Here is a 25,724-nt window from a genome sequence, read left to right as displayed (position 1 = left end):
CCTCCAAGTCCGTGCCGCCCAGTGATCCCCGCACATTAACACTATCCTACACCCACTAGGGACAATTTTTACATTTACCCAGCCAATTAACCTACATACCTGTACGTCTTTGGAGTGTGGGAGGAAACCGAAGATCTCGGAGAAAACCCACGCAGGTCACGGGGAGAAGGTACAAACTCCTTACAGTGCAGCACCCGTAGTCAGGATCGAACCTGAGTCTCCGGCGCTGCATTCGCTGTAAAGCAGCAACTCTACCGCTGCGCTACCGTGCCGCTCTTAAGAATGCTCCAGACTGGATAGTTCACCTGACTGTTACCATTTTGTTTCTCCAGCTCCCTCTGCCTGGTTTAACTGAAGGTGGTGAGCAAGAACGACGTGACATCTGTCATCTTTCTCCTCGAGGAAGAAGCCTTGTTCTGCCAAAATAAAAAAGAAATGATAAACTGACAAATCCTTTTGTGGATCAGAGTTGCAAATGTGAACGCGTGCATTTGCCTTATCTATCTAAAAAGGAGGACAGTCGATGCATATCATTTGAAGTACTGGATCTCTGTGCTGCAAAAGGTTTTTTTTCTACAGCCCAAAAGGGGAAAAAAAACCTTCCCCACAGTGGAAGAAAGGAATTAGTGCCTGAGCTTATGTTAAATCCCAGTATGTTTTAATGAAACTTACAAGGATGTGAGGTTGTTTTGGAACAAAATTTCAAGAGTCCTTTTTTGCTTGTTTTGTAAGCAATTGGTCTTATTGTTTAAACAGAAAACTTTTGATGTTGTTGGTTTTCAGCATTCCCAGAAAGTAATATTTGTCTTACTCGATTGACGTGCGCCCACTCCATGTCTCCCTAGTAGTTGGCTGGGGGAGGGGATTATTAAGCCAACAAGACAAACTATTCTACAGATCTTCTCTTGCCCTGCCTTTACGATCAGGTAAATCTCTGAAGGGCCAACATAATGAGTGCATTACAAAAGCTAGTCCATTCATTTGTAGGGAGTTATTTTATGTAAAATGAGCAAAACTATATTTTTGCATTATTAGACTTTACATTGTAGTTTTTTAAGGTAGCTGGGCATAGTATGTACTCAGAACTTGAAAGGTCTTTAAAGTCTTTCAAATTGCAGCAAATAATGCTGCAGATTCTAGGTATTGTATGACCATAGATTTGTCATGGACTTACTCAAGAGTGGGAAAAGTTTCCACCTTTTTGTAGATTCCTGCACAATGTAATGTTCAAAATGTTTCAAAATTCACATGGAATGGTTGTGGAATCTAATAAGGATGTGAGCAACTTGTGTAACTGTGGCTTGCATTATGTCAAGCTGAATTCATTTCTGCAGCAGCCTGTGTGACCTGTGGAAACGAACCCATTGCAAATAAAACACGGAATCAGTCTTCCACTGAGAACGTATATTCGCAGACTTTCACCAGCCAAGCAGAAGGCACACAGTACTTTTGACATTTTTTTATTTAAAAAAAAATAAAGATGTGAACAAGTGGAAAAATGGGCAACGGCAAACTGGGACTGAATGAACAAATTTTTTTTTGACATTTTAGGGTAAAAATGCCTGACATTTCTAGAACTGCATTGAATATAATGCAGTGACATTTCTCGGCTCATTTTGAGTATTGCAGATGTATGTAATAGTTTAAAAAAAATAATTACATGTGGCCTTTTCATTCTTGTACTTGTGATGCAATGTGAACGGAATGAAAAATGACCTGTGCCTAACATTTCATTAAAAGCCTCTTTTTTGTCTAGTGCTTTTTTTGCTAAGAAAAGACTTGCAGTATACCCTTACGAAGTGAAATTTAAGGAAAAAAGTTGGCTTATTTTCACAACAGCGATCCTTTTATACCATAAATCTTGAAAATGTCTTGGATTCCGAAAGTTACTTTTTGTAGATTTTTACTCTATGTCCAATTCCAGAAGTTTATTTTACTACATGTAGGTAAAGCTTCTTCTAGCATCCACACAGTACTTAAATGTTGCACAATTAGATTTCTGATTGTGTTGCTGAGTGCCTCGAGTTCCTTGTTTTTTTTTGTATTTATACAAGCATCAAAACAGCTGGCTGGAGTATTCAGAAAAGTAGTTGAAACCATTTCCTTTTGTCTTAGTAGTTAATGAGAACTGTCATGTATATAACAGTAATGTAGCAATAAATGTGCCATTTTTATAACAGGAATGCCCCTCCTTTTTAATGTCCGTTTAATCTTGTATACCCAACGTCATTGTAATAAAAGGTTTACCTTAAATTTAAAGAAGTGTTTCCTTACCTTTTTCTCTGTGTAAATTAGCGAGTATATTTTTGTTTCAAAGGTCAATTCAATGTGCAGTCTTTCACTTTTTATTTTTCGGAAATAACAAAATGTTCCCAGTTCAAAAAAACGTACATTTATCTGAATTAAATACAATTGTGTCGTAATTCCAGTGTCAACCAGCAATATATTTGTACTAACAGATTTGCGGCTTTTGTTGGTATGGATTGGGTAATTTATGACCTGTTATTTTAATGAAAATGTTAGTCGATATTTTTGTAAATTGCTTGATATTTAAATCTTTGCTACTCACCTATGTCGAGGAGTTCTCTTGGAGTCATACAGGATGAAAACAGGCCCTTCAGCCCAACTGGCCCATGCCAACCAAGAAGCTCCATCTACACGAGTCCAGTCTGCATTTGGCCCATATCACTAAACCTGTCTTATCCATGTACCTGTCAAAATATCTTTTAAGTGTTGTGAAAGTGCCTGCCTCAACTACCTCTTCTGGTAGCTCATTCCATAGACCCGCCACCATATGTGTGGAAAATATTGCCCTCAGATTCCTACTCTGGGTAAATGCACTGAGTCTTTTACCCAATCTATTCTCCTCATGATCTTATACATCTCTAAGATCACCCCAGAAAGCTCCTGTGCTCTTAAAGAACTAACCTGCCTAATCTTTCCCTATAGTTCTGTCCCTCAAATCCTGGCAATATACATAAATATTCTCTGCTTTCATTTCAGCTTAACATCTTTCCTATTGCAGGGTAACCAAAACTGAACACATTGAACTCCAAATATGACCTCACCAACGTCTTGTGCAACTGTAACATAACTTCCCAACGTCTATACTCAATATGCTGGAGTAACTCAGTTGGTCAGGTAGCATCCTTGGAGAACATGGATAGGTGATGTTTTGGGTTGGGACTGTCTGAAGAAGTATGCTGCATGACATGACCTGTTGAGTTATTCCAACATTTTGAGTCTTTCCTTGGTAAACTGGCATCTGCAGTTTCTAATTCAGGTAAGAGGATGTGATAACATTCTTTGTGTGACATTAGAATTTTTTTTTAATTTAGCGACTTCAGTGGATGGGAAATGGATGAACAAGAAGCATTCATAGATTTCCACCAAAGAACATCACTACTTTCAATCCCGTCAGTTTTTCCGAATAGATTTATTTTAGATTGGTGTTTCTGAAATGATGCTGGTTTCTATAATAAAGCACCATCATTGACTTGAACGTAACTTGTTCAACAAGGAGAAAGCTGTTGAGAACTTTAGAAGCTTTATTACTTAGAGTATTTATTCACAAAATGCTGGAGTAACTCAGCAGGTCAGCCAGCATCTCGGGAGAGAAGGAATGGGTGACGTTTTGGGTCGAGACCCTTCTTCAGACTGATGTCAGGGGGGCGGGACAAAGGAAGGATATAGGTGGAGACAGGAAGATAGAGAGATCTGGGAAGGAGGAGGGGGAGAGAGGGACAATCTAAAGTTGGAGAAGTCAATGTTCATACCACTGGGCTGCAAGCTGCCCAGGCGAAATATGAGGTGCTGTTCCTCCAATTTCCGGTGGGCCTCACTTTGGCACTGGAGGAGGCCCATGACAGAAAGGTCAGACTGGGAATGGGAGGGGGAGTTGAAGTGCTCCCCCTCCCCTCTAAAGAGTATGTTCTTTAGAGATGCTAAGTTACTCCAGCATGTTGTCTTTTTTTTTTTGTAGACTAGCCTCTGAGTTCCTTGTGTCTACATTTTACTGCTCCACTCCAAATTCTCTTCAAGGTATGCCACCTTTGAGGAAGTTCTCATCTCTCTGGGAGTTCTGTGAGCCTCCCTCTGCTCCCCCTCTGATTTCTGCTGCTCTCCAGCTCTACAAACATGGTCTAAAATCCACCTAACACTTGCCAGGCTTTGTCCCACCCCCTCCACTCTTCCAGCCTCCCCCTCCGCTACTACAATTTGTCTGAAGAAGGGTCCTGCCCCGAAACGTCACCTATCCATGTTCTACACAGATGCTGCCTGACCTGTTAAGTTGCCCCCACAGTATCTGCAGCTCCTATTTTTCTCCAATTTTATTTTGTGTGTATTAGCACTTTGTTTTTTTACAATTTCTGGAAAGCATTTTGGAATGATTTGTGTTTAATGGTCCAGGTAGATCGAGATGCTAAAAATAGTCTTAAATTCTGGTTCATATTCCTTTTCTGATGATTTGCAATATCATCTTCCCCTCATCATAATCCCTTTGCATTATTTATGTCGCATTAATTTGTTTGCCTCAATAGACAATAGGTGCAGGAGGAGGCCATTCGGCCCTTCGAGCCAGCACCGCCACTCAATGTGATCATGGCTGATCATTCTCAATCAGTTCCTGCCTTCTCCCCATACCCCCTGATTCCGCTATCCTTAAGAGCTCTATCTAGCTCTCTCTTGAATGCATTCAGAGAATTGGCCTCCACTGCCTTCTGAGGCAGAGAATTCCACAGATTCACAACTCTCTTGACTGAAAAAGTTTAAACTCATCTCAGTTCTAAATGGCCTACCCCTTATTCTTAAACTGTGGCCCCTTGTTCTGGACTCCCCCAACATTGGGAACATGTTTCCTGCCTCTAACGTGTCCAACCCCTTAATCTTATTTTGGGGAAAAAGTTAACTAATTGAATAATTTCTGATTAGCAGGCACCAAAGCTTGTCTCAAAATTGAAAATAAAACGTTGCATTGAGCTTCTGTAGATGTTTTGAGTTGAAGGAAAGAGATGCAGCATCAAAATATTCAAGGATAACCAATGTCTTATTAATCTCACAGTGTCACAGCTGGCAGACCTGGCTCCTCGCAGCCTGAGACCCAGGTTCCATCACAGTTAAGTTTCTTGATTAATAAGGGGAGTCAAAGGTTACGGGGAGAAAGCAGGAGAATGGGGTTGAGAGGGGAAATTAGATCAGCCATGATCTAATGGCAGAGTACAGTCGATGGACCGAATAGCCTAATTCTGTGCCGATGTCTTATGGATCCTGACCTCGGGTGCCGTCAATGTGGAGATTGCCTCTGGGTCCTCCAGTTTCCTCCCACATCCTAAGGATGGGTGGGTTTCTAGGTTAATTGGTCTCTGTAAACTGCCCCTGGTGTGTAGGGAGTGGATGAAAAAGTAGGATATGATGGAACTAATGTGAGCAGGTGAGTGATGTTTAGACTGGACTCGGTGGGCTGACGGGCCTGTTTCCATGCTGTATCTCTAAACTAATCTCATATAGAAATGCATGGTAGAATCTGGGTGGAAGGAAATGTTGCTAAGAATGAGGGAAGAGATTAAAAAAACTGTACAGTGCCCTCCACATCATTTATTTATTTGCCTCTGTACACCACAATTTGAGATTTGTAATAGTTAAAACAACGTGGTTAAAGTGCACATTGTCAGATTTTATTAAAGGCCATTTTTATACATTTTGGTTTTGCCATGTAGAAATTACAGCTCTGTTTATACATAGGCCCCCCATTTCAGGGCACCATAATGTTTGGGACACATGACTTCACAGGCATTTGTAATTGCTCAGGTGTGTTTAATTGACTCCTTAATGCAGGTATAAGAGAGCTCTCAGCACCTAGTCTTTTCTCCAGTCTTTCCATCACCTTTGGAAACTTTTATTACTGTTTATCAGCATGAGGACCAAAGTTGTGCCAATGAAAGTCAAAGAAGCCATTATGAGACTGAGAAACAAGAACAAAACTGTTAGAGACCTTAGGCTTACCAAAATCAACTGTTTGGAGCATCATTAATAAGAAAGAGCACTGGTGAGCCTGCTAATCGCAAAGGGACTGGCATGCCAAGGAAGACCTCCACAGCTGATGACAGAAGAATTCTCTATAATAATAAAGAGAATTCCCCAAACCCGACAGATCAGAAACACTCTTTAGGAGTCAGTTGTGAATTTGTCAATGACCATTATCTGCAGAAGACTTCATGAACAGAAATACAAAGGCAACACTGCAAGATGCAAACCACTGGTTATCCACAAAAATAGGATGGCCAGGTTATAGTTTGCCAAGAAGTACTTAAGAGCAACCAAAGTTCTGGACAAAAAGGTCTTGTGGTCAGATGAGACGAAGATTAACTTATATCAGTGATGGCAAGAGCAAAGTATGGAGGAGAGAAGGGGCTGCCCAGGATCCAAAGCATACCACCTCATCTGTGAAGCATGGCCTGGGCATGTATGGATGCTGAAGGTACTGCCTCACTCATCTTCATTGATACAACTGCTGATGGTAGTAGCAAAATGAATTCTGAAGTGTCTAGACACATCCTATCTGCTCAAGTTCAAACAAATGCCTTAAAACTCATTGGCCGGTGGTTCATTTTACAGCAAGACATTGATCCCAAACATTATATAATATATTCCTTTGTTCGTCCCACACCGGGGAAATTTACAGTGTTACAGCAGCAAAGTGGATAGCAAGAGATCATTCATTATAAATAAAAGTATAGACAAGGATAAATTGTCATCAGTTTACTGTGTATAATTCCTTAACTGTTACTGTTGACTCGTCTGGTGGGAGCAGTGCTGGTTGTGCAGTCTCACAGCAGCGGGAAGGAAGGACCCTGCACGCTCTCCTTCACGCACTTGGGGTGAAGGAGTCTGTCACTGAAGGAGCTACTCAGTGCAGTGACAGTGTCCTGCAAGGGGTGGGAGTCGTCCAGCAGCGATGTTAACTTTGCCATCATCCTCCTCTCTCCCACCACCTGCACTGAGTCGAGGGGGCAACCCAGGACAGAGCTGGCCTTCCTGACCAGATTGTCAAGTCTCTTCCCTTCCGCCGCTGAGATGCTGCTGCCCCAGCAGACCACTCCATAGAAAATGGCTGAGGCAACCACCGTGTTGTGGAAAGTCCTTAGGAGTGCCCTCTGCACTCCAAAGGACCTGAGTCTCCTAAAGCAACAAAGGAGTTTTAAAAGGCTAAAAAATGGTCAATTCTTGAGTGGCCAAGTTAATCACCCGATTTGAACCCAATTGAGTATGCCTTTTATATACTGAAGGGGACTAGCCCCCCAAAATAAGCATACGATAAAGCTCTCTCCAATTTAACCAGTGTGTGTAGCCCTATTTCACTCATGAAAGGTTCTTTATTTGGTTATTTTCAATTAAATGTTTTGGATTCAAACTTTTTAACCAGCTATTATTTTTAACTGAAGATAGATGCAGAATGTTGGAGTAACTCAGCGGGACAGGCACCATGTCTGGAGAGAAGGAATGGGTGACGTTTCGCGTCGAGACCCTTCAGACTTTTTAAACTTCTGAACAATAGGTGCAGGAGTAGGCCATTCGGCCCTTCGAGCCAGCACCACCATTCAATGTAGTATAAGAAAATAACTGCAGATGCTGGTACAAAACGAAGGTATTTATTCACAAAATGTTGGAGTAACTCAGCAGGTCAGGCAGCATCTCAGGAGGGAAGGAATGGGTCATTTGCAGTGGCGGCATTTCCGGCGCCCACCACAGAGGGCAGCACTGGCCGCCATCTGTCAAGTGCCAGGCGTCTTATGCCTTTAGATTTAAAATATTTAATTACAAATGCGTGTATAATGCGGGTCGGTGCCGGTGTGTCTGTAAGAGGGAGGGAGGGTGGGTGGGTGCGGTGGTTTTGTTGAGGCGCCGCGGTGGGCGGGCGGTGCGGGGTCCTGCCGCCATCTTGTTGGGCGGGCGGGCGGCGGGGACGGAGGAGTTGGAGTCGTCGCCATGCTGGAGCGCGTCCTGGGGCCGAGATACGCGCAGCTGCTGAGGAACTGGTGAGAAGGGAGCTGGGGCCGCGGGAGTCTCCAACCGTATCTCACTCTGGGGGGAGGGTCTCCTCGGCTGCCCCGGGCCCGGGACTGTCTGTGCAGCCGCCTTCCTTGGGCTGCCGGGCGCCGACCCAAGGTCAACGGTGTCCCCGGCGGTTGAGGCCGGGGTCGGGGATCTGTCATCCCTGCCTGCAGGAAAGAGCAAAGATAATATTAGAGCAGAGCAAGATAGACCACTCGACCCTAAAAGCCGTACTGTGTCATTGACATGGCGCCATTTTAGTAGGCAGAAACTTGCAGAGATATTTAAAAAGAAAAATAACAAAAATCCGTGAAGATATATTCTGCATTTTAATGGTATCATCACACATACTGTTCCCCCAAAACACTGATTACACTGCGAGAGGCATGCCTCAGAAAAGCCACCAGCATTCACGAACAGCTTCATCCCCAGGGCCATAGCTGCTATGAACCGGTCCCCTGATGGTCACATCTCACAGTGAACCTGCACGGATCTACTTGAACTTTATACTGTTTTAAAACTCTTTCTAATTTTATTTCACTGGGTTATATAAATTTATACTGATTAGCTAATTAATTTATTGCATCGTATGGAAGGCGCATTCCCAATCTCGTTGTACCCCTGTACAATGACAATAAAGATATATTGTATTGTTTTGCTTACTAAAATGGCGGACGTTCCGCTCCTTTGCGTGCTGCGCTTCAGTGTAGGCGATTTCAACGGAGTGGTTCATCTTGCTCCTCTGGTATCTTTGGTAAAGAGCCCGGTCTACCCGCAGTGAAAGGCCAAGGGTCTGTTTACCCCGTTGTGAAGGAGCAGGAGTCGGTGGCCGTCTCCCTGCAGTGAGGGGGCTGGAGGGGTTCTGACTCCCTACAGAGTCCAGAGTGTTTTTATTGTCATGTGTCCTAGATTTTTTTTAAATATATCAAAAAAATACTTTATTCAAGAAATAGATATATACAAAACATGTTCCTTCCAAAACTCCATCCGACATTCTCGGAGGCTATACATACATTCAATACACCAATTACATAAAATGCCCCCCACCCTTGCCACTCACGTGGCCCACTGGCGTGGAACCCCTTCCCTTATTTGGAGGGGCGTCTCCACCACACCCTGCCTCCCATGTCCAGCAGTGGAAGGACCCTAGGCTCCGGTCCTCCCCCACAGAGCCTTGGCGTTGGCTGCATCCCTCAGCACGCACTTCTGCAGCGGGCCGGTCGGCAACATTCCCCGACAGACGTCCGTACAATAATGAAGTTCTTACCGTGGGTCATCGGTCTTCCCGCAGTCAGGGACTGGGGGGGGGGGGGGATTGGGTTCACGGGTCTCCCTGCACTGTTCACCTGGAATGAGGAGCTGGGGTCACAGTCTACTGCAGTGAGGGGTCACGGGGATCACCAGTCTCCCTGCACTGAGGGGTCACGGGGATCACCAGTCTCCCTGCACTGAGGGTCGTCCCAGGGTCGAACCCGGCAGCATCTGTGGAGGACATGGACAAGTGACGTTTTGGGTCGAGACCCTTCTTCACACACATGCCTTCATTAGTGGAAGTATGGTTAAAATTTATAAAGCATTGGTTAGGCCACAGTCTGAGTACTATGCACAGTTCTGGTCACCATGCTATAGGAAGGATGTGGCTGCATTTGGAAGGCACAGAGGAGGTTCACTGGGACGTTGCCTGGGTGGAGGACCGTAGTTGTGGAGAGAAATTGGATAGGCTGGGCTTCTTTTCACTTAATCAAAGTAGTCCCAGTAGTGTGAGGCCCTGAGGTCGGACGAGACTTCCTCTTGGCACTGAGGGGCCAGAGGTTTGTCTGTCTCCCGGCATTGGGAGGTTGGATTGGGTTGGGCGATCTCTGGGCCATGTGGGGTCTCTGGCTCTTCCCTCTAACAAAGCTACAGTGAATGTGCTGAAGCGCTGTGTGCAGCTGGTTCTGCTGTAAAGCACTTTTCCGCAACACACATTGGACGTAGCAAGTCAGGTGTGTGTGTAAAGCAGCGATTGATAGATTCTTCATTAGTATCGATGTCAACGGTTATGGGAAGAAGGCAGGAGAATGGGGTTGAAAGGGGGAAATAGAACAGTCATGATTGAATGGCAGAATAGACTTGATGGGCTGCATGGCCTAATGTTGTTTTTATGTGTGCCTGGGAGTGGAAGACATGCCCAGCCTGACCTGGTTTAGGTTTATTATTGTCACGTACTGAGATACAATGAAAAGCTTAGTTTTGCATGCCATCCATTCAAATTAGATATACCATAGAGCAGGGGCCTCCAAACTTTTCAGCATGAGGGCCACATTATATATTTGGCACATTTTTGCGGGCCGTAGGAAAAAATAAAGAAGTGTCAGTTTTATAAATGTAATTAACTCAAAGTTTAGACTAGGTTAAGTTAGATTAGATTAGGAAAGGTTAAACTAGATTAGGTTAGTTTACATTAGGTTTATATGGCAACAAATAAATAATATTCAATTTTTAAAAAGAGCTTGTATTCAAGAGCCTGATGGCTGTTGAAAATAAGCTATTCTTGAACCTGGAAGCCATGGTTTTCAGACTCCAGATGTTAGGAGTGAAATGAAAGCATAGCCAGGGTGGTGTGGGTCTTTGATGATATTGGCTGCCTTTTTGAGGCAGCCCCTCCAGTAAATCGTTTTGATGGTGGGGAGAAGATGACTGAATTTTCATTACGCAGGCTGAATTGGTTAAAACATGAGACATAAGAAATCAGCATCAGTATTTTCTTAATGATATTTCTACAAAGCCTCTTCGAGCATTTTGTACATTAAAGACGCCACATAAATGGGGGGGAGGGGAAACAAAGTGCTGGAGAAACTCATTGAGTCACGCAGCATCTCTGGAAGACAGGTGACAATTTCCAGAAGGGTCCAAACCCAGAATATCCGTGTCTTCTCGAGATACTGTCTGATCGAGAGTTACTCCAGCTTTTGTTTTTTTTTTTGTAAACCAGCATCTGCAGTTACTTGTATGAATAAATGAATTAAAGTTGTGGTACTTTGCAGGCCAGCAAATAAAATTCTATTTCCATGTTGAAAATCATCACATACATATTTTAAGCAGCAGGTGGCAGCTTGTTCCATCGGTTAAAACAGTTAATATTTTGAAGTTAATTTTAAACTGCATTGTGGATGTTCGGCAATTTTATTGACAAGCCTGCTGATCTTACCAGATATATATATTTTTTTTAATTGTATGCATCATCAGTGCTTAGCAATTCTTTATTAAATCCAAAAAAAAAACATTTTTGAATTGGTTTTGCAATCCATGCCAGATTAACAACATAATCTACACATGGACAATCATTAAACAATAAGATTTGTGCCTGATAATACCTAAGAACTCAAGAGTTTTTCGAGTGACCATTGTCCACCCATTCACTATCATCAAAGATTATCAATGACTGGAAGTTACAAAGCTACAGGGGGGGCAGAATTGAAGTTGACTACGTTATGCTGCATCATTCAGTGCTTACTCTTAAAAGCTTTGCGAATGAAGCTAAAATCAGGAGTGTCATAGACTTCTCATCACTGACCAACAAGCTTAGTAGTTTAGTTTAGCGATACAGCGTGGAAACAGGCCCTTCGGCCCACCAAGTCCGTGCCGACCAGCGATCCCCACACACTAACTCTATTCTACGCACCCTAGGGACAATTAACCTCCAAACCAGTATGTCTTTGAAGTGTGGGAGGAAACTGGAGCACCCGGAGAAAACCCACGCAGTTTACAGGGATAACGTGCAAACTCCGTACAGACAGCACCCGTAGTCAGGATCAAACCCGGGTCTCTAGCACTGTACGGCAGCAACTCTACCGCTGTACAACTGTGCTGTGTATTGGCAGTATTTTCCCTAAATGTCATTCCTGCTGGACTCTATCCACCACTTCCTACATCAGCACTGCACTGGCTTTTATAGGTGCGTTCCCTAAATGCAGTAACAATTTACTTGTTATTACAATACTATGTGTTCATCCATGTATGTTTCACAAAAAAAGTTCTAACCATCTCATAGGAGGAGATATTAGGAAATCTGATCATAACCTTGGTCAAAGAGGTAGGTTTTGAGGAGATTCTTAAAGGAAGGGGCATAGTGTGATTTGTGGAGGTAATTTGAAAACTTGGAACTTAAATTGCTAATAACATGACAATCACTGGGAGGGCGAAACAACTGACTAATGCACAGAAGGATATGCAGAGGTTTAGAAGGGTTATGGACTGCAGGGTGTTACCGATATTTAGAGAGAGGAGGCTTTGGAGGGAATTAAACAAGTTATTAGTGTTTTAAGGCAAAGGCATTGTATCACAATTTCCTTAATTTCTATAATCTCTTTTCTAGGGTTCCAACAATGGCAACTTGGGGAGCTGTGGGGGGTGTAGCATTTATATATGCTACAGACTGGAAAGTAATAGTTGGTCGTATCCCATACATAAAAGGAAAATTCAAGACTGAATGAAGATCTCACTAGCTTAATGGTATGCCACTGTTTCACTTTTATCATCAATGTACTTAGTGTGAAAAGTCATATTGTATAAATTAAGTGAAAATCTATCTCAACATATTTTTAACTAAAAACTTTGGTCCGTCCAAAGTGAGGGATGATGCAATTGTGCTGCTCTGAATGGCCATACTGTTTTATAACGACCTTTGGTGGTACAAAATGTCTGGGAAACTGCTGAAATATCACAAGGAACCACTTGACCCTCTGTGGTTCCTACAATTCATATCACCCAAACACAGCATATAGAAATTAGTTTCAACACAATATTATTTATTGCTCATGGTGTGCCAGAATACTTATTTTTTGTGGATTAATCTGCTTGTTTCATAATTCATTTTTATTGACTGACTTTTCATTCAGAAACATTTGCCTTCCCGTATGATTTAATGTACTGCTGTGTTAATAACCCGTTAGTTCATGATTAATCTAGGTTCAAATGTCTACTTGGTTCGAATATGCAGAACTTGATCTTGGTAAAATATTTAATTAAGTTTAGAGATACAGCATGAGAACAGATCCTGTGGCCCACTGAGACGACGCCAACCATCGTTCACCTGCACGCACTAGTTCTGTTATCCCACTGTCTCATCCGCTCCCTAGACACATGGGGCAATTTACAGAGGCCAATTAACCTACAAACCCACACGTCTTTGGAATGTGGAAGGTAACCCGAACACCAGGAGGAAACGCATATGGTCACAGGGGGAACATGCAAACTTCACACAGACAGCAGCTGAGACCAGGTTTGAACCTGGGTTTCTGGGGCTGTAAGGCAGCAGCTCTGCCACTGAGCCACCTTATTGTTTGGTGAATCAAGCCCAGGGAACGTGACTTGAATCGGTAAGACTGCACAATGCATAGTGGTCTCCTTGGTATGAATGCATCCCCATGAAAGGTATTCCTGTGGTCAGAGTCATGAAAAATATTTGGCAACATAACAGTTTAAGCTATCTTGAGATATCATGTGTATTTAGTACATTCCTTGGCTTATTTTGTTTTCTTTTTTTAAAGGAATTAAAAGAATAATCTGACCAAGTGATCAACGACAGACACCAAACCAGTCAAGAAATTTGTGAACTGAACATTTCTAGTTTTGAACTTTTAAAGCTGAGCAGGCAGGAATCAGTTCTAACAACTTCGGAGACTGCATGTAATAATGTAAAACAGATTGTTGCCACTGGAACACTTACTGCTCTGATTCTTCAGATTTTTGGGATCTTGTCTTGCTTTGAATGTTTCCTTCAGCTTCTAAAATAAAACATGTAAACCTGTAATATAAATATTGAGTCTTTATCAATTGTTTCTTCCAAATTGGGTCATACACTGAGACATGAATATAGTAAACACATTGGATTAATTGAGGCTGTAACACAGCAATGCTGTTAAATTCCACTACATTCACGATAGTAGATGAGTCCCAATTCGAATCATCGCCTATCTATGTCATCCTCGGATGCTGCTTGAGTTACTCCAACATTTGTGTTCTACACTATTGGTCCTTTGGCACTGAAAATAAGTTTATGTTCATGGAGGTTCTCCAAAGATTATCTCTTTCAAGAAAAAAAAAAATCTTTACCGTGTCTTTAATTTTAAGTCAGTTTCATCTCTTTATTTTATCGTCTCTATATCTTCCACCGTTTACGATACTTTGCAGGGATGAGCAGAGCACGTTATTTGTTATACAAGTTATATAACCAACACGGATTGCACAATTATACACACTTCTCAGGAAGATAAAAGTGGAACCCCCTAGCATGGATCTAAGATGCTGAGATAGTTTTCTGAAATCTTGTAACAAATGCAAGTATGCACAGTGCCGATGATAAATCATTGGATGCTTGGAATAATCTGCATTCCTTCAATCTGACCTTGTGGCCACTAGGGGAAAATGTAACAGTTGTATTTGATAAACAGTGCAATGAATGGTGCGGCCCTGGGGTGCACTGAAGAATAGAGAGTACATGAAGGTGGCAGCACAAGTAGATATATTGTTGAAGAAGACACGAGATGTAAAGTACTGCAGATGCTGGAATCTTGAGGAAAACAATATATTTTCTCCAGAGATGCTGTCTGACCCGCTGAGTTTCTCCAGCTTTTTGTATATCTCTGGAGGAGATGGATAGGTGACGTTTCAGGTTGGGATCCTTCAGACATATAAAGTATATGCCTCCATCATAAAATATAAGTGCAGGGAGGTTATGGTATATATATTATTCGTTAAGCCACAGTCAAAGTACTATGTGCAGTTCCAGTGACCACACTACATGAAGGATGTGGATTGCATTGGAGAAGATAACAGGAGGTTCACCAGAATGTTGCCTGGGTAGAGGATTGTAGTTAAGGAGAGACATTGAATGGACCAGGCCTGTTTACCTTTGAGCCAAGGAGAGTGACCTGATAGAATATGATTGTGAGAGACATCGATAAGATAGATAATTGCTATTGAGGGCGTGCAGCGTAGGTTTACTAGGTTAATTCCCGGAGTGGCAGGACTATCATATGTTGAAAGACTGGAGCGACTAGGCTTGTATACACTGGAATTTAGAAGGATGAGAGGAGATCTTATTGAAACGTATAAGATTATTAAGGGGTTGGACACGTTAGAGGCAGGAAACATGTTCCCAATGTTGGGGGAGTCCAGAACAAGGGGCCACAGTTTAAGAATAAGGGGTAGGCCATTTAGAACTGAGATGAGGAAAAACCTTTTCAGTCAGAGAGTTGTGAATTTGGAATTCTCTGCCTCAGAAGGCAGTGGAGGCCAATTCTCTGAATGTATTCAAGAGAGAGCTGGATAGAGCTCTTAAGGATAGCGGAGTCGGGGTATGGGGAGAAGGCAGGAACGGGGTACTGATTGAGAATGATCAGCCATGATTACATTGAATGGCGGTGCTGGCTCGAAGGGCCGAATGGCCTCCTCCTGCACCTTTTGTCTATAATCAGCTCTTTCCATGGAACAAGGCGATAAAGCTTTAAGGTGTGAGGCTGCTGATTCAAAGGAGATTTGAGCTAATATTTTAAACCCTGGAATGCACTGCCAAAGGGGATGATTGAATCATGCAATTACCAAGCTTAAGATCATCGATTCAGACAGCAGTTTGCTGACCACCAAGATGGGGGTTGAGGATGCCATCATCCACCTGCTCCATCATTCCTATGTTCACCTGGATAAGCCGGGAAACACAGAGTCATGTTTTTTACTTCTCCAGTGCTTTTAACACTATCCGGCCTGCACTACTATGGAGCAAACTGACAAAGATGCGGGTGGATGCTCCATTGGTGTCCTAGATCACCAACTACCTGACTGGATGACCATAGTATGTCAGGCTCTAGAACTATATCTCGGGCATGGTAGTGTGCAACATAGGGGGCCCACAGGGGATGGTCCTCTCCCCCTGTTCACCATCTACACTTCGGACTTCAGATATAAGGTGGACTCCTGCCACCTGCAGAAGTTTTCGGGTGACTGCAATTAAGGGCTGCATCTGGGAGGGGAGATGAATACATAGGTGTAGTTAACGACTTTGTTGAGTGGTGTGGGCTGAATCACCTGCAGCTCAACACGGACAAGATTAAGGAGTTAATGGTGGACTTTAGGAGGAGAGGAACACCCCTGCCTCCATCAATGGTGTGGATGTGCAGTTTACCAAGGAGAACGATGAGGCCCTGAACAAGAAGGGACAGAGCCAGCGGTACCTTTTGAGAAGGCTCTGCTCCTTCAACGTCTGCAGTAAGATGCTGCAGATATTCTACCAATTGGTGGTAGCCAGTGCCATCTTCTTTGCTGTCGAATGCTGGGGCAGCAGGGCGAAGGCCGTGGATGCCTACAGGAGTTGGATTCACGGGAGGTGATCTTGGAAAGGCAGCTTGCAGCCCAGCGGTATGAATTGACTTCTCCAACTTTAGATAGTTCCTCTGTCCTTCTCTTCCCCTCCCCCTTCCCAGTTCTCCCTCTATCTTCCTGTCTCCACCTATATCTTTTTTGTCCCGCCCCCCTGACATCAGTCTGAAGAAGGGTCTCGACCCAAAACGTCACCCATTCCTTCTCTCCTGAGATGCTGCCTGACCTGCTGAGTTACTCCAGCATTTTGTGAAATAAATACCTTCGATTTGTACCAGCATCTGCAGTTATTTTCTTACACTATTGAAAGGGAGGATGCTGCTCAAACTGCGAGCATCTTGGACAATAAAGCTCACCTCCTCCATGACACACTGGTCAACCTGAGGAGTAGCTTCAGAAACTGACTGATTCCACCAAGATGCAGTACAGGAGACTGCTTCCCTGTGGCTATCAAACTCCTTCCTCTGTCGTGAGGTAGACTGACTCCCCTTCCCCCCCACCAATCTTTGCACGTCCCCAATCCTTTCCTCTCGTCACTTTAATTTCATGTATCTTGTGCTTAATGACTGTTGGCAGATTAATTTCCCTCCTGGGATAAATAAAGTTCTATCGTATCGTACTTTAATAGGCAAATATTGCAGTTATGGGGAGAGTAAATAGCCTGGGTTTCTTTTCCATGAAGCACTGTGGAGTCTGATAGAGGTGGACAATATGACGAGGGCTTAGATAGTAGGAAACTTCCCCATTTGTGACATACTGAAAGTATAGTCGGCAGGTTTATAGTGAGGGTTTAGATGGGATCAGAGGAAGATTTTTGTTCACCTTTGGAACTGCTGGGAGATTTGTAGAGGTAGATTGTCCCACAAATTTTAATAAGCACCGAGGCAAAAACACCTAAATTGACAAGACACAGATGGTTCCAGACCAAATGCTGGGCAATGAGATAAGTATAGATAGATACTTGATGGACGGCATGGACATGGTGGTCCATTGGACCTGTGCTGGACTGTATGACTCAATAACTAATTTCAGCATCTTGGCAGGATGTGAACACTTATCCAAAACATGCCCAATGTTAGATACACTGCATACTACACCCACTAACAGTTCACAACTGGAGTCATGTAGCACAGAAATAGGCCTCCTGCCCGATGATGGCAATCTGAAGAAGGTATGGCCTGGATGGTGGAGATGGCTGCCTGTTTGAGTCAGTTCCTCATGGAGATGCTTTCGATGCTTGGAAGGGCTGTGTCTGTGGTGGAATGGATTGGGTCCAAAACTCTCTGCAGCCTCTTGCGTTCCTGTGCGTATGGAATGCCAGACCAGCTTGTGATACAACCAGTCAGCATCTCACAATCCTGCAAACGATGCATTGTTCTACATGCATAATGTTTTGAAATTCAGTCGTATTAACAACAAAGAAGAGTCTCAACCTGAAACTTTTTCCAGAGATGCTGCCTGACCCGTTGAGTTCCTCCAGCACTTTGTGTCCTTTTGCGCATTAACTATATGGCAGCCATCTTTGGAGAAAGATTAAAGACTAGTTGAGATTGGAACTTATCAACAAAAGCAGCACAAAAATATAATGTTCTTCAAACAATATTGTTGGGTGGGGGGAGGAGGAGGGGAATCTCGAGATGTTGGAAATCTGATACAAATATGCAGATATCCCTGTATTTATCAAATGTTATCAAGTTTGTTTTGTTCCCTTAAACAGGGCTTGAAATTGTAAGCTTCTTAGCATTAAAGAAGCCTTTATAACAAAGTTCAAATTAATGCAAGCAACATAATATTTTTAGGAAGGAACTGCAGATACTGGTTTACACTGAAGATAGACACAAACAGCTGGAGTAACTCAGCAGGTCAGGCAGCATCTCTGGAGTAAAGGAACAGGTGACTTTTGGGTCGAGACCCTCCTAAAGGGTCTCAACCCAAAAAGTCATCTATTTCGGGTCGAGACCCTTCTTCAGACTGAGTACCCTGGTGCATCTGTAAAAGTCGGCGAGGGATGTTGGGGACAAGCTGAACTTCTTAAGCCTTCTAAGGAAGTAGAGGCATTAGTGTGCTTTCTTGGCCAATGCTTCGATGTGGCTGGTCTTGCTGATTCCTTTTCTCCAGAGATGGTGACTGACCTGCGGAGTTACTCCAGCTTTTTTGTGTCTTATCTTCAACATTGTATGTTTGTTAGAGGGGATTTCACAAATAGTTATATCGGGTTTCCCCTGCACATCCAATGAGTCACAAATTCTAATCCCTGCACTTTAACCTTATCCAGTTTCAAACATAAAGGCCACCAATTAGGAGCAGGATGCTTATCAATTTGCAATTGAAGAGATCAAGGATGAACAGTTAAATCTGCCTGCAGTGGTAAATGGGAAGGGATGGATGTTGTGTTTCCATGGACGGATGTTTCTTGAGTCTAAGATGAATGATTTCATCTAAGAAGGTGTTACATTTGGCAATCGCTATATGAAAAGTAAGTATGATCCATTTAATAATTGAATTGGAATCCCTAAAATTTTTAATGTAAGGCCATAGTGGACCCGAGATATAAGTAGCTTGGTAGTTTTAAGAAGGGTGTCGACCCAAAATGCCACCTATGCATGTTCTCCTGAGATGCTGCCTGACCCACTGAGTTACTCCAACACTTTGTGTCCTTTTTTTGTGTCTTAACCAAAAAAGGTTTGGTTCTTTGTTTCCACATGGTAGCTAGGCTCAAAAGTATTGTGTATGAAATTATTCATGTATTTCTGCTTTAATGTTTTAAAATAAAACTTATGAAAACACAAGGAACTGTAGCTGTTGGAAACTTGAACAAAACACCAAGAGCTGGAGGAATTCAGCGGATCAGGCAGTCTCTGTGAAGTAAATTGAACAGATGAGGCTTTGGCTCAGGACCTTCTTCAGACTTAGAAAATAAAACTTGTGACAGGGATTAATTGAAAGAATGGATTTTATCTTAACCTCCACAAAACCTCTGATAATTATTAATCTGTGAAATTTAATGACAAATGTAGCTGCCTTACTTAATGTTTCTTAGACGATGGTGCCTGAGAGATGGTGTAGAAGACGTTTGGCAGATGCTGCCTAGATTTGAGGGTATCAGCTGCAAGGAGAAGTTGGACAAACTTGGATTGTTTTCTCTGGAGTGTCAGGTTGAGGAGAGAGGGGGGAAATGTAAAGGAGGTATGTGAGGATTTTTGTTTTAACAGAGAGTGGTGGGTGCTTAGAACGCAGTGCCAGGGCTAGTGATGGTGCGAGGCTTCTTTGAGGCTTTTAGATAGGCACATTGATATGGATCATGTGCAGGAGGAAGAGATTTGTTTAGCTTGGCATCATGTTCAGCATTGGCAATGTGGGCTGAACGGACTGTTCAGTACAGTTCTATATTTGGGAACAACTAGACTTCCCTGAAAAAGAATTCCATTGTTTACATGAGTAATTCTTGCATTATTATCGCTTTCTTGTGAAACAAATCTGATGTGAAGAAAATGATTTGCAAATACCTTTGAAGACTTGTTAGTTGATACTATACATCATCTCCTATGAACATTCTCATTTGTGTTGAGTTGATGGTACTCCTCGAATTTAATTAAATCCTCTTTAAGAAAACAGCATCTTTTAAAATGACTTTTAAAAAAAAATGTTGTATATTTTTAATACGATTTCTGTGATTCATCTGAAATATCATAACTAGGTTAAATATAGAGGATTGTAAGACTTTCTGACTAAGTTTGTTGTATGTTCACTGAACATGCAAGATCTAACTGAACAATGTTAGAGGCAGGTAACATGTTCCCAATGTTGGGGGAGTCCAGAACAAGGGGCCACAATTTAAGAATAAGGGGTAGGCCATTTAGAACTGAGATGAGGAAAAACTTTTTCAGTCAGAGAGTTGTGAATCTGTGGAATTCTCTGCCTCAGAAGGCAGTGGAGGCCAATTCTCTGAATGCATTCAAGAGAGAGCTGGATAGAGCTCTTAAGGATAGCGGAGTCAGTGGGTATGGGGAGAAGGCAGGAACAGGGTACTGATTGAGAATGATCAGCCATGATCACATTGAATGGTAGTGCTGACTCAAAGGGCCGAATGGCCTCCTCCTGCACCTATTGTCTATTGTCTATTGTCTATAATGTCACAAACTGTGTAGGAAAATAACTGCAAATGCTGGTACAAATCGAAGCTATCACAAAATGCTGGAGTAACTCAGCAGGTCAGGCAGCATCTCAGGAGAGAAGGAATGGGTAACGTTTTGGGTCGAGACCCTTCTTCAGACTGAACAACGTCAATGTCACAAACTGTGACCATCTTCAAATATATTTTCTTCTTGGATTGACTTTTTTTTTCCTATTTTAGGGGAATTCAAATTGATTGGAAAAATTGAGCCAAAGAAACCAATAATTGTTTTCTCACTTTTTTTTCTGCTGTCACCACTCCCCCAACCACAATCTTTTTTTTTCTTGGAATTGCAGAAGAGGCTTTGTGTAAAAGGGAAGTAACGTTTTGGCCTCCCTTCAGTTTTTCTGTATTTTTAGCAGAATACAGAATGCGGTGAATGAAAATTGAGAAAGTATCAATTTTCGGGAAAAAAACGAAATCGTGATATAATGTGCTCATTGAATTCTTTTAGCGTGTTTGTGTGTTTTATGTGGTTCATTGGTTGGTAGTAAAGTCATTGAATGTATAAAAATCAGCAGAAGCTCTGCAAAGATGCTGCTTGTCCCGCTGAGTTACTCCAGCATTTTGTGTTTACATTCGATTTAAACCAGCATCTGCAGTTCTTTCCTACACTGTTTGGAAAATCTAATGGACTGTTATATGAACAAGGGGATATATATTCCTCAGACGATGGTAAATTCAAATCTGTAGAGCCCTTCCATCGAATATTCCATCTTCCTATCTCTGCAATATGTAAATTGTTTGGAAGATCTAATGAACAGTTATATGAACTAGGGTATATATATTCCTCAGACGATGAACTCTGGCATCTAATATGTGGAAAAAGTCTCTTTTCCTATCTCTGCAATATGTAAATTACTGAATGTATTGAAAAGATTAGTTCCAATATTTGAATTTAGGACATATTGATTTATTTGAAGCAGAATAATACATTGGTGTTAATTCCTATAAACAGGGCACATCTATCGTAACAGAATACACTGTTAAATTGTATATTGGTCCAGAGTTTGCTATCAAACTGAAGGCACGGTTAATGGTGTATAGTTCAGTTTATTATTGTCACATGTCAGAGAGTTGTAAATCTGTGGAATTCTCTGCCTCAGAAGGCAGTGGAGGCCAATTCTCTGGATGCTTTCAAGAGAGAACTAGATGCAGCTCTTAATGATAGTGGAGTCAGGGGGTATGGGGAGAAGGCAGGAACGGGGTACTGATTGTGAATGATCAGCCATGATCACATTCTGCTGGCTCGAAGGGCCGAATGGCCTACTCCTGCACCTATTGTCTATTGTCTGTTGTCTATTGTCTATTGTAATGAGATACAGTGAAAAACTTTTTGTTGCATGTTTTCCAGTCAGCAAAAAGACTCACAACATACAATCCTCTGAAATTTCCGCCACCTCCAACGGGATTCCACCACTAGCCACATTTTCCCATCACCACCCCGTTCCGCCTTCCGCAGAGACCGTTCCCTCCGCAACTCCCTGGCCAACTCAACCCTTCCCACCCTCTCCCAGGTACCTTCCCCTGCAACCACAGAAGATGCAACACCTGACCCTATACCTCCTCCCTCGACTCTGTCCAGGGACCCTGACAGTCCTTTCAGGTTAGGTAGAGGTTCACTTGCACCTCCTCCAACCTTATCTACTGTATCCGTTGTTCAAGATGTGGACTCTTATACATCGGCGAGACCAAATGTAGACTGGGCAATCGTTTCACGGAACATCTTCGCTCAGCCCGCCTGAACTTACCTGATCTCCCGGTTGCTGGACACTTTAATTCTTTCCAGTTCTACACAGACCTTTCTGTCCTAGGTCTCCTCCATTGTCAGAGCGAGGCTAAATGCAAATTGGTGGAACAGCATCTCATATTTCGTTTAGGCAGTTTACAGCCCAGTGGCATGAATATTGATTTCTCTCACTTCAGGTAGCCCCTGCATTCCCTTTCTCTCTACCCCTCCCCCACCCAAGTCGCACCAGCTTCTCATTTTCACCCCACAAACAGCTAACAATGGCCTGTTCCCGCTATCATTGTTACTTTTTTTGCATATCTTTCATTCATTGTTCTTTATCTCTCCACATCATCATCTGTATCTCTCGTTTCCCTTATCCCAAACCAGTCTGATGAAGGGTCTCGACCCGAAATGTCACCCATTCCTTCTCTCCAGAGATGCTGCCTGTCCCCGTTGAGTTACTTCAACTTGTAGAGAAGGGAAGGGTGCTTTGCACGATGAAGTGAGCTGTACCCACAACTCTCTGCAATTTCTTGCGGTCTTGGGAGGAGCTGTTCCCAAACCATGCCATCATGCATCCCGATAACATGCTTTCTATGGTACATAGATTTACTTAGAAAATAGGTGCAGGAGTAGGCCATTCGGCCCTTTGAGCCAGCACTGCCATTCAATGTGATGATGGCTGATCATCCACAATCAGTACCCCGTTCCTGCCTTCTCCCCATACCCTTGATTCCGTTAGCCCTAACAGCTCTATCTAACTCTCTTTTGAATGCATCCAGTGAATCGGCCTCCACTGCCTTCTGAGGCAGAGAATTCCACAAATTCACAACTCTCTGTGTGAAAACGTTTTTCCTCGTCTCAGTTCTAAATGGCCTACCCCTTATTCTTAAACTGCGGCCCCTGGTTCTGGACTCCCCCAACATCGGGAACATGTTTCCTATATCTAGCACGTCTAATCCCTTAGTAATTTTATGTTTCTATAAGATCCCCTCTCATCCTTCTAAATTCCAGTAATTACAAGCCCAGTTGTTCCATTCTTTCATCATATGACTGTCCCGCCATCCCAGGAATTAACCTGGTGAACTTACACTGCACTCCCACAATAGCAAGAATGTCCTTCCTCAAATTAGGAGACCAAAACTGCACATAATACTCCAGGTGTGGTCTCACCAGGGCGCTGCACAACTGCAGAAGGACCTCTTTACTCCCATGCTCAACTCCTCTCATTATGAAGGCCAACATGCCATTAGCTTTCTTCACTGCCTGCTGTACCTGTATGCTTACTTTCATTGACTGATGTACTAGGACACCCAGGTCTCGTTGTACTTCCCCTTTTCCTAACCTGACACCATTCAGATAATAATCTGCCTTCCTGTTCTTGCCTCCAAAGTGGATAACCTCGCATTTATCCACATTATACTGCATTTGCCATGCATCTGCTCACTCACCCAACCTGTCCAAGTCACTCTGCATCTTCACAGCATCCTCTTCACAGTTCACACTGCCACCCAGCTTTGTGTCATCTGCAAATTTGCTAATGTTACTTTTAATTCCTTCATCTAAATCATTAATGTATATTGTAAATAGCTGCCGTCCCAGCACCGAGCCTTGCGGCACCCCACGAGTCACTGCCTGCCATTCTGAAAGGGACCCGCTAATTCCTACTCTTTGTTTCCTGTCTGCCAACCAATCTTCTATCCATGTCAATACCCTACCCCCAATACGATGTGCTCTAATTTTGCCCACTAATCTCCTGTGTGGGACCTTATCAAAGGCTTTCTGAAAGTCCAGGTACACTACATCCACTGGCTCTCCCTTGTCCATTTTACTTGTTACATCCTCAAAAAATTCCAGAAGATTTGTCAAGCATGATTTCCCCTTTGTAAATCCATGCTGACTTGGACCGATCCTGTCACTGCTATCCAAATGCACCGCTATTACATCTTTGATAATCAACTCCAGCATCTTCCCCACCACCGATGTTAGGCTAACTGGTCTATAATTCCCTGCTTTGTCTCTCTCTCCTTTCTTGAAAAGTGAGATAACATTAGCTACCCTCCAATCCACAGGAACTGATCCAGAATCTATAGAACATTGGGAAATGATCACCAATGCGTCCACGATTTCAAGAGCCACCTCCTTGAGTACCCTAAGTGTAAGAAAATAACTGCAGATGCTGGTACAAATCGAAGGTATTTATTCACAAAATGCTGGAGTAACTCAGCAGGTCAGGCAGCATCTCAGGAGAGAAGGAATGGGTGACGTTTCGGGTCGAGACCCTTCTTCAGACTGAGTACCCTGGTGCATCTGTAAAAGTCGGCGAGGGTTGTTGGGGACAAGCTGAACTTCTTAAGCCTTCTAAGGAAGTAGAGGCTTTAGTGTGCTTTCTTGGCCAATGCTTCCATGTGGCTGGTCTTGCTGAGACTATTGCAATCTGCGTTGAGGAATGGGTACTTGAAGGATTGCAAATCGAGAAAGTTGCTGATGATCTTTAGTGCTCCGTGTTACCTTACAGAATGGTGGCTTGCATTTAATTTGAGTTTTACAAAATCGTCCCATTTGCAAATGAATTACTAATCAATGCAGAATGTTAGGTCTGCTAATTAAAAGTACATAATCGGAGTCCTTTCTTCGCAATCAGTCTGAAGGAGGGTCCCGACCCGAAACGTCACCTATCTATGTTCTCCAGAGATGCTGCCTGACCTGCTGAGTTACTCCGGCACTTTGTCTTTTTTTGGTAAACCAGCACCTGCAGTTCCTTATGCCTACAGTTTATTTTTCTTCTGTAACACTAGGTGGCAGCATTGATTTGATTTGTTTAAAAAAGTAATAAATTCCAAATGGAAGAACAAGCCACTATGAAATATTCACTCAATAAGACGATTGATCTTGTATTGATTTTACCAATCAGTCCTAATTATTTAAGATTAAAGTGTTGAATAATCCTATTTCTCATGTATTGTAATATATGAAATTAATAATCTCCTATATGACAATGATGTGTTTTAAGTTTACCTTTTGCTTCCTTAAAGTCTGAGGTAAATAAAGCAAATCCTAATGCCAAATAAAGGAAAGTTAACCTATTCATTTGTTTTTGTCTGACTTGCTGTGCAAAGATGGGTTTGGCTGCATTTGGGGCATTGCGTGCAGTTCTGTTCACCCCATTGCAGGAAGGATTTTGTGTGTGTGCGTGCTGGTGCGACTGCAGTTGCTTGTACAATACAATACAAACTTTATTGTCATTGTGCAGTGTACAAGTACAGAGACAACGAAATGCAGTTAGCATCGTGTGTGTGTTGTTGAGACTGTAGTTGCTGGTGTGTGTGTGTGCGTTGGTGCGACTGCAGTTGCTGGTGTGTGTGTGTGCGTTGGTGCGACTGCAGTTGCTGGTGTGTGTGTGTGTGG

At 42.8% G+C, this 25,724-nt stretch overlaps 2 protein-coding genes across 14 annotated transcripts in view; both read left to right on the top strand.

Moving 5' to 3' along the window:
* Positions 1-2,226, top strand: part of tcf3a (transcription factor 3a) — a 149,650-nt gene extending 147,424 nt beyond the window's left edge. For all 13 annotated transcript variants that reach the window (XM_078424210.1, XM_078424211.1, XM_078424214.1 and 10 more), the window contains one exon: positions 333-2,226. Coding sequence is in view for 2 of the 13 variants with exons in the window: in XM_078424207.1 (XP_078280333.1) it covers positions 333-355 (23 nt within the window). In the remaining 11 variants the exon portion in view is untranslated. The remainder of the gene's footprint in view (positions 1-332) is intronic.
* Positions 2,227-7,925: 5,699 nt separating this feature from the next.
* Positions 7,926-13,852, top strand: uqcr11 (ubiquinol-cytochrome c reductase, complex III subunit XI). The gene is made up of 3 exons (XM_078423735.1): positions 7,926-8,036; positions 12,410-12,546; positions 13,584-13,852. Exons 1-2 carry the CDS (start codon positions 7,987-7,989, stop codon positions 12,525-12,527), a joined length of 168 nt encoding a protein of 55 aa, XP_078279861.1. The 5' UTR covers positions 7,926-7,986; the 3' UTR covers positions 12,528-12,546; positions 13,584-13,852.
* The last annotated feature ends 11,872 nt before the right edge of the window (positions 13,853-25,724 follow it).

This window comes from Rhinoraja longicauda, chromosome 28 (genome assembly GCF_053455715.1).
Source record: "Rhinoraja longicauda isolate Sanriku21f chromosome 28, sRhiLon1.1, whole genome shotgun sequence".
In the NCBI taxonomy this organism is placed as follows: Eukaryota; Metazoa; Chordata; class Chondrichthyes; order Rajiformes; family Arhynchobatidae; genus Rhinoraja; species Rhinoraja longicauda.
This window is presented reverse-complemented; position numbering and strand designations above follow the sequence as displayed.

Excerpts from the sequence above, each read along its gene's own strand:
- uqcr11 (XM_078423735.1), top strand. The coding sequence starts at position 7,987 with ATGCTGGAGCGCGTCCTGGGGCCGAGATACGCGCAGCTGCTGAGGAAC. Across the intron at positions 8,037-12,409 it reads GCGCAGCTGCTGAGGAACTG|GGTTCCAACAATGGCAACTT; the intron begins GTGAGAAGGGAG and ends TCTCTTTTCTAG.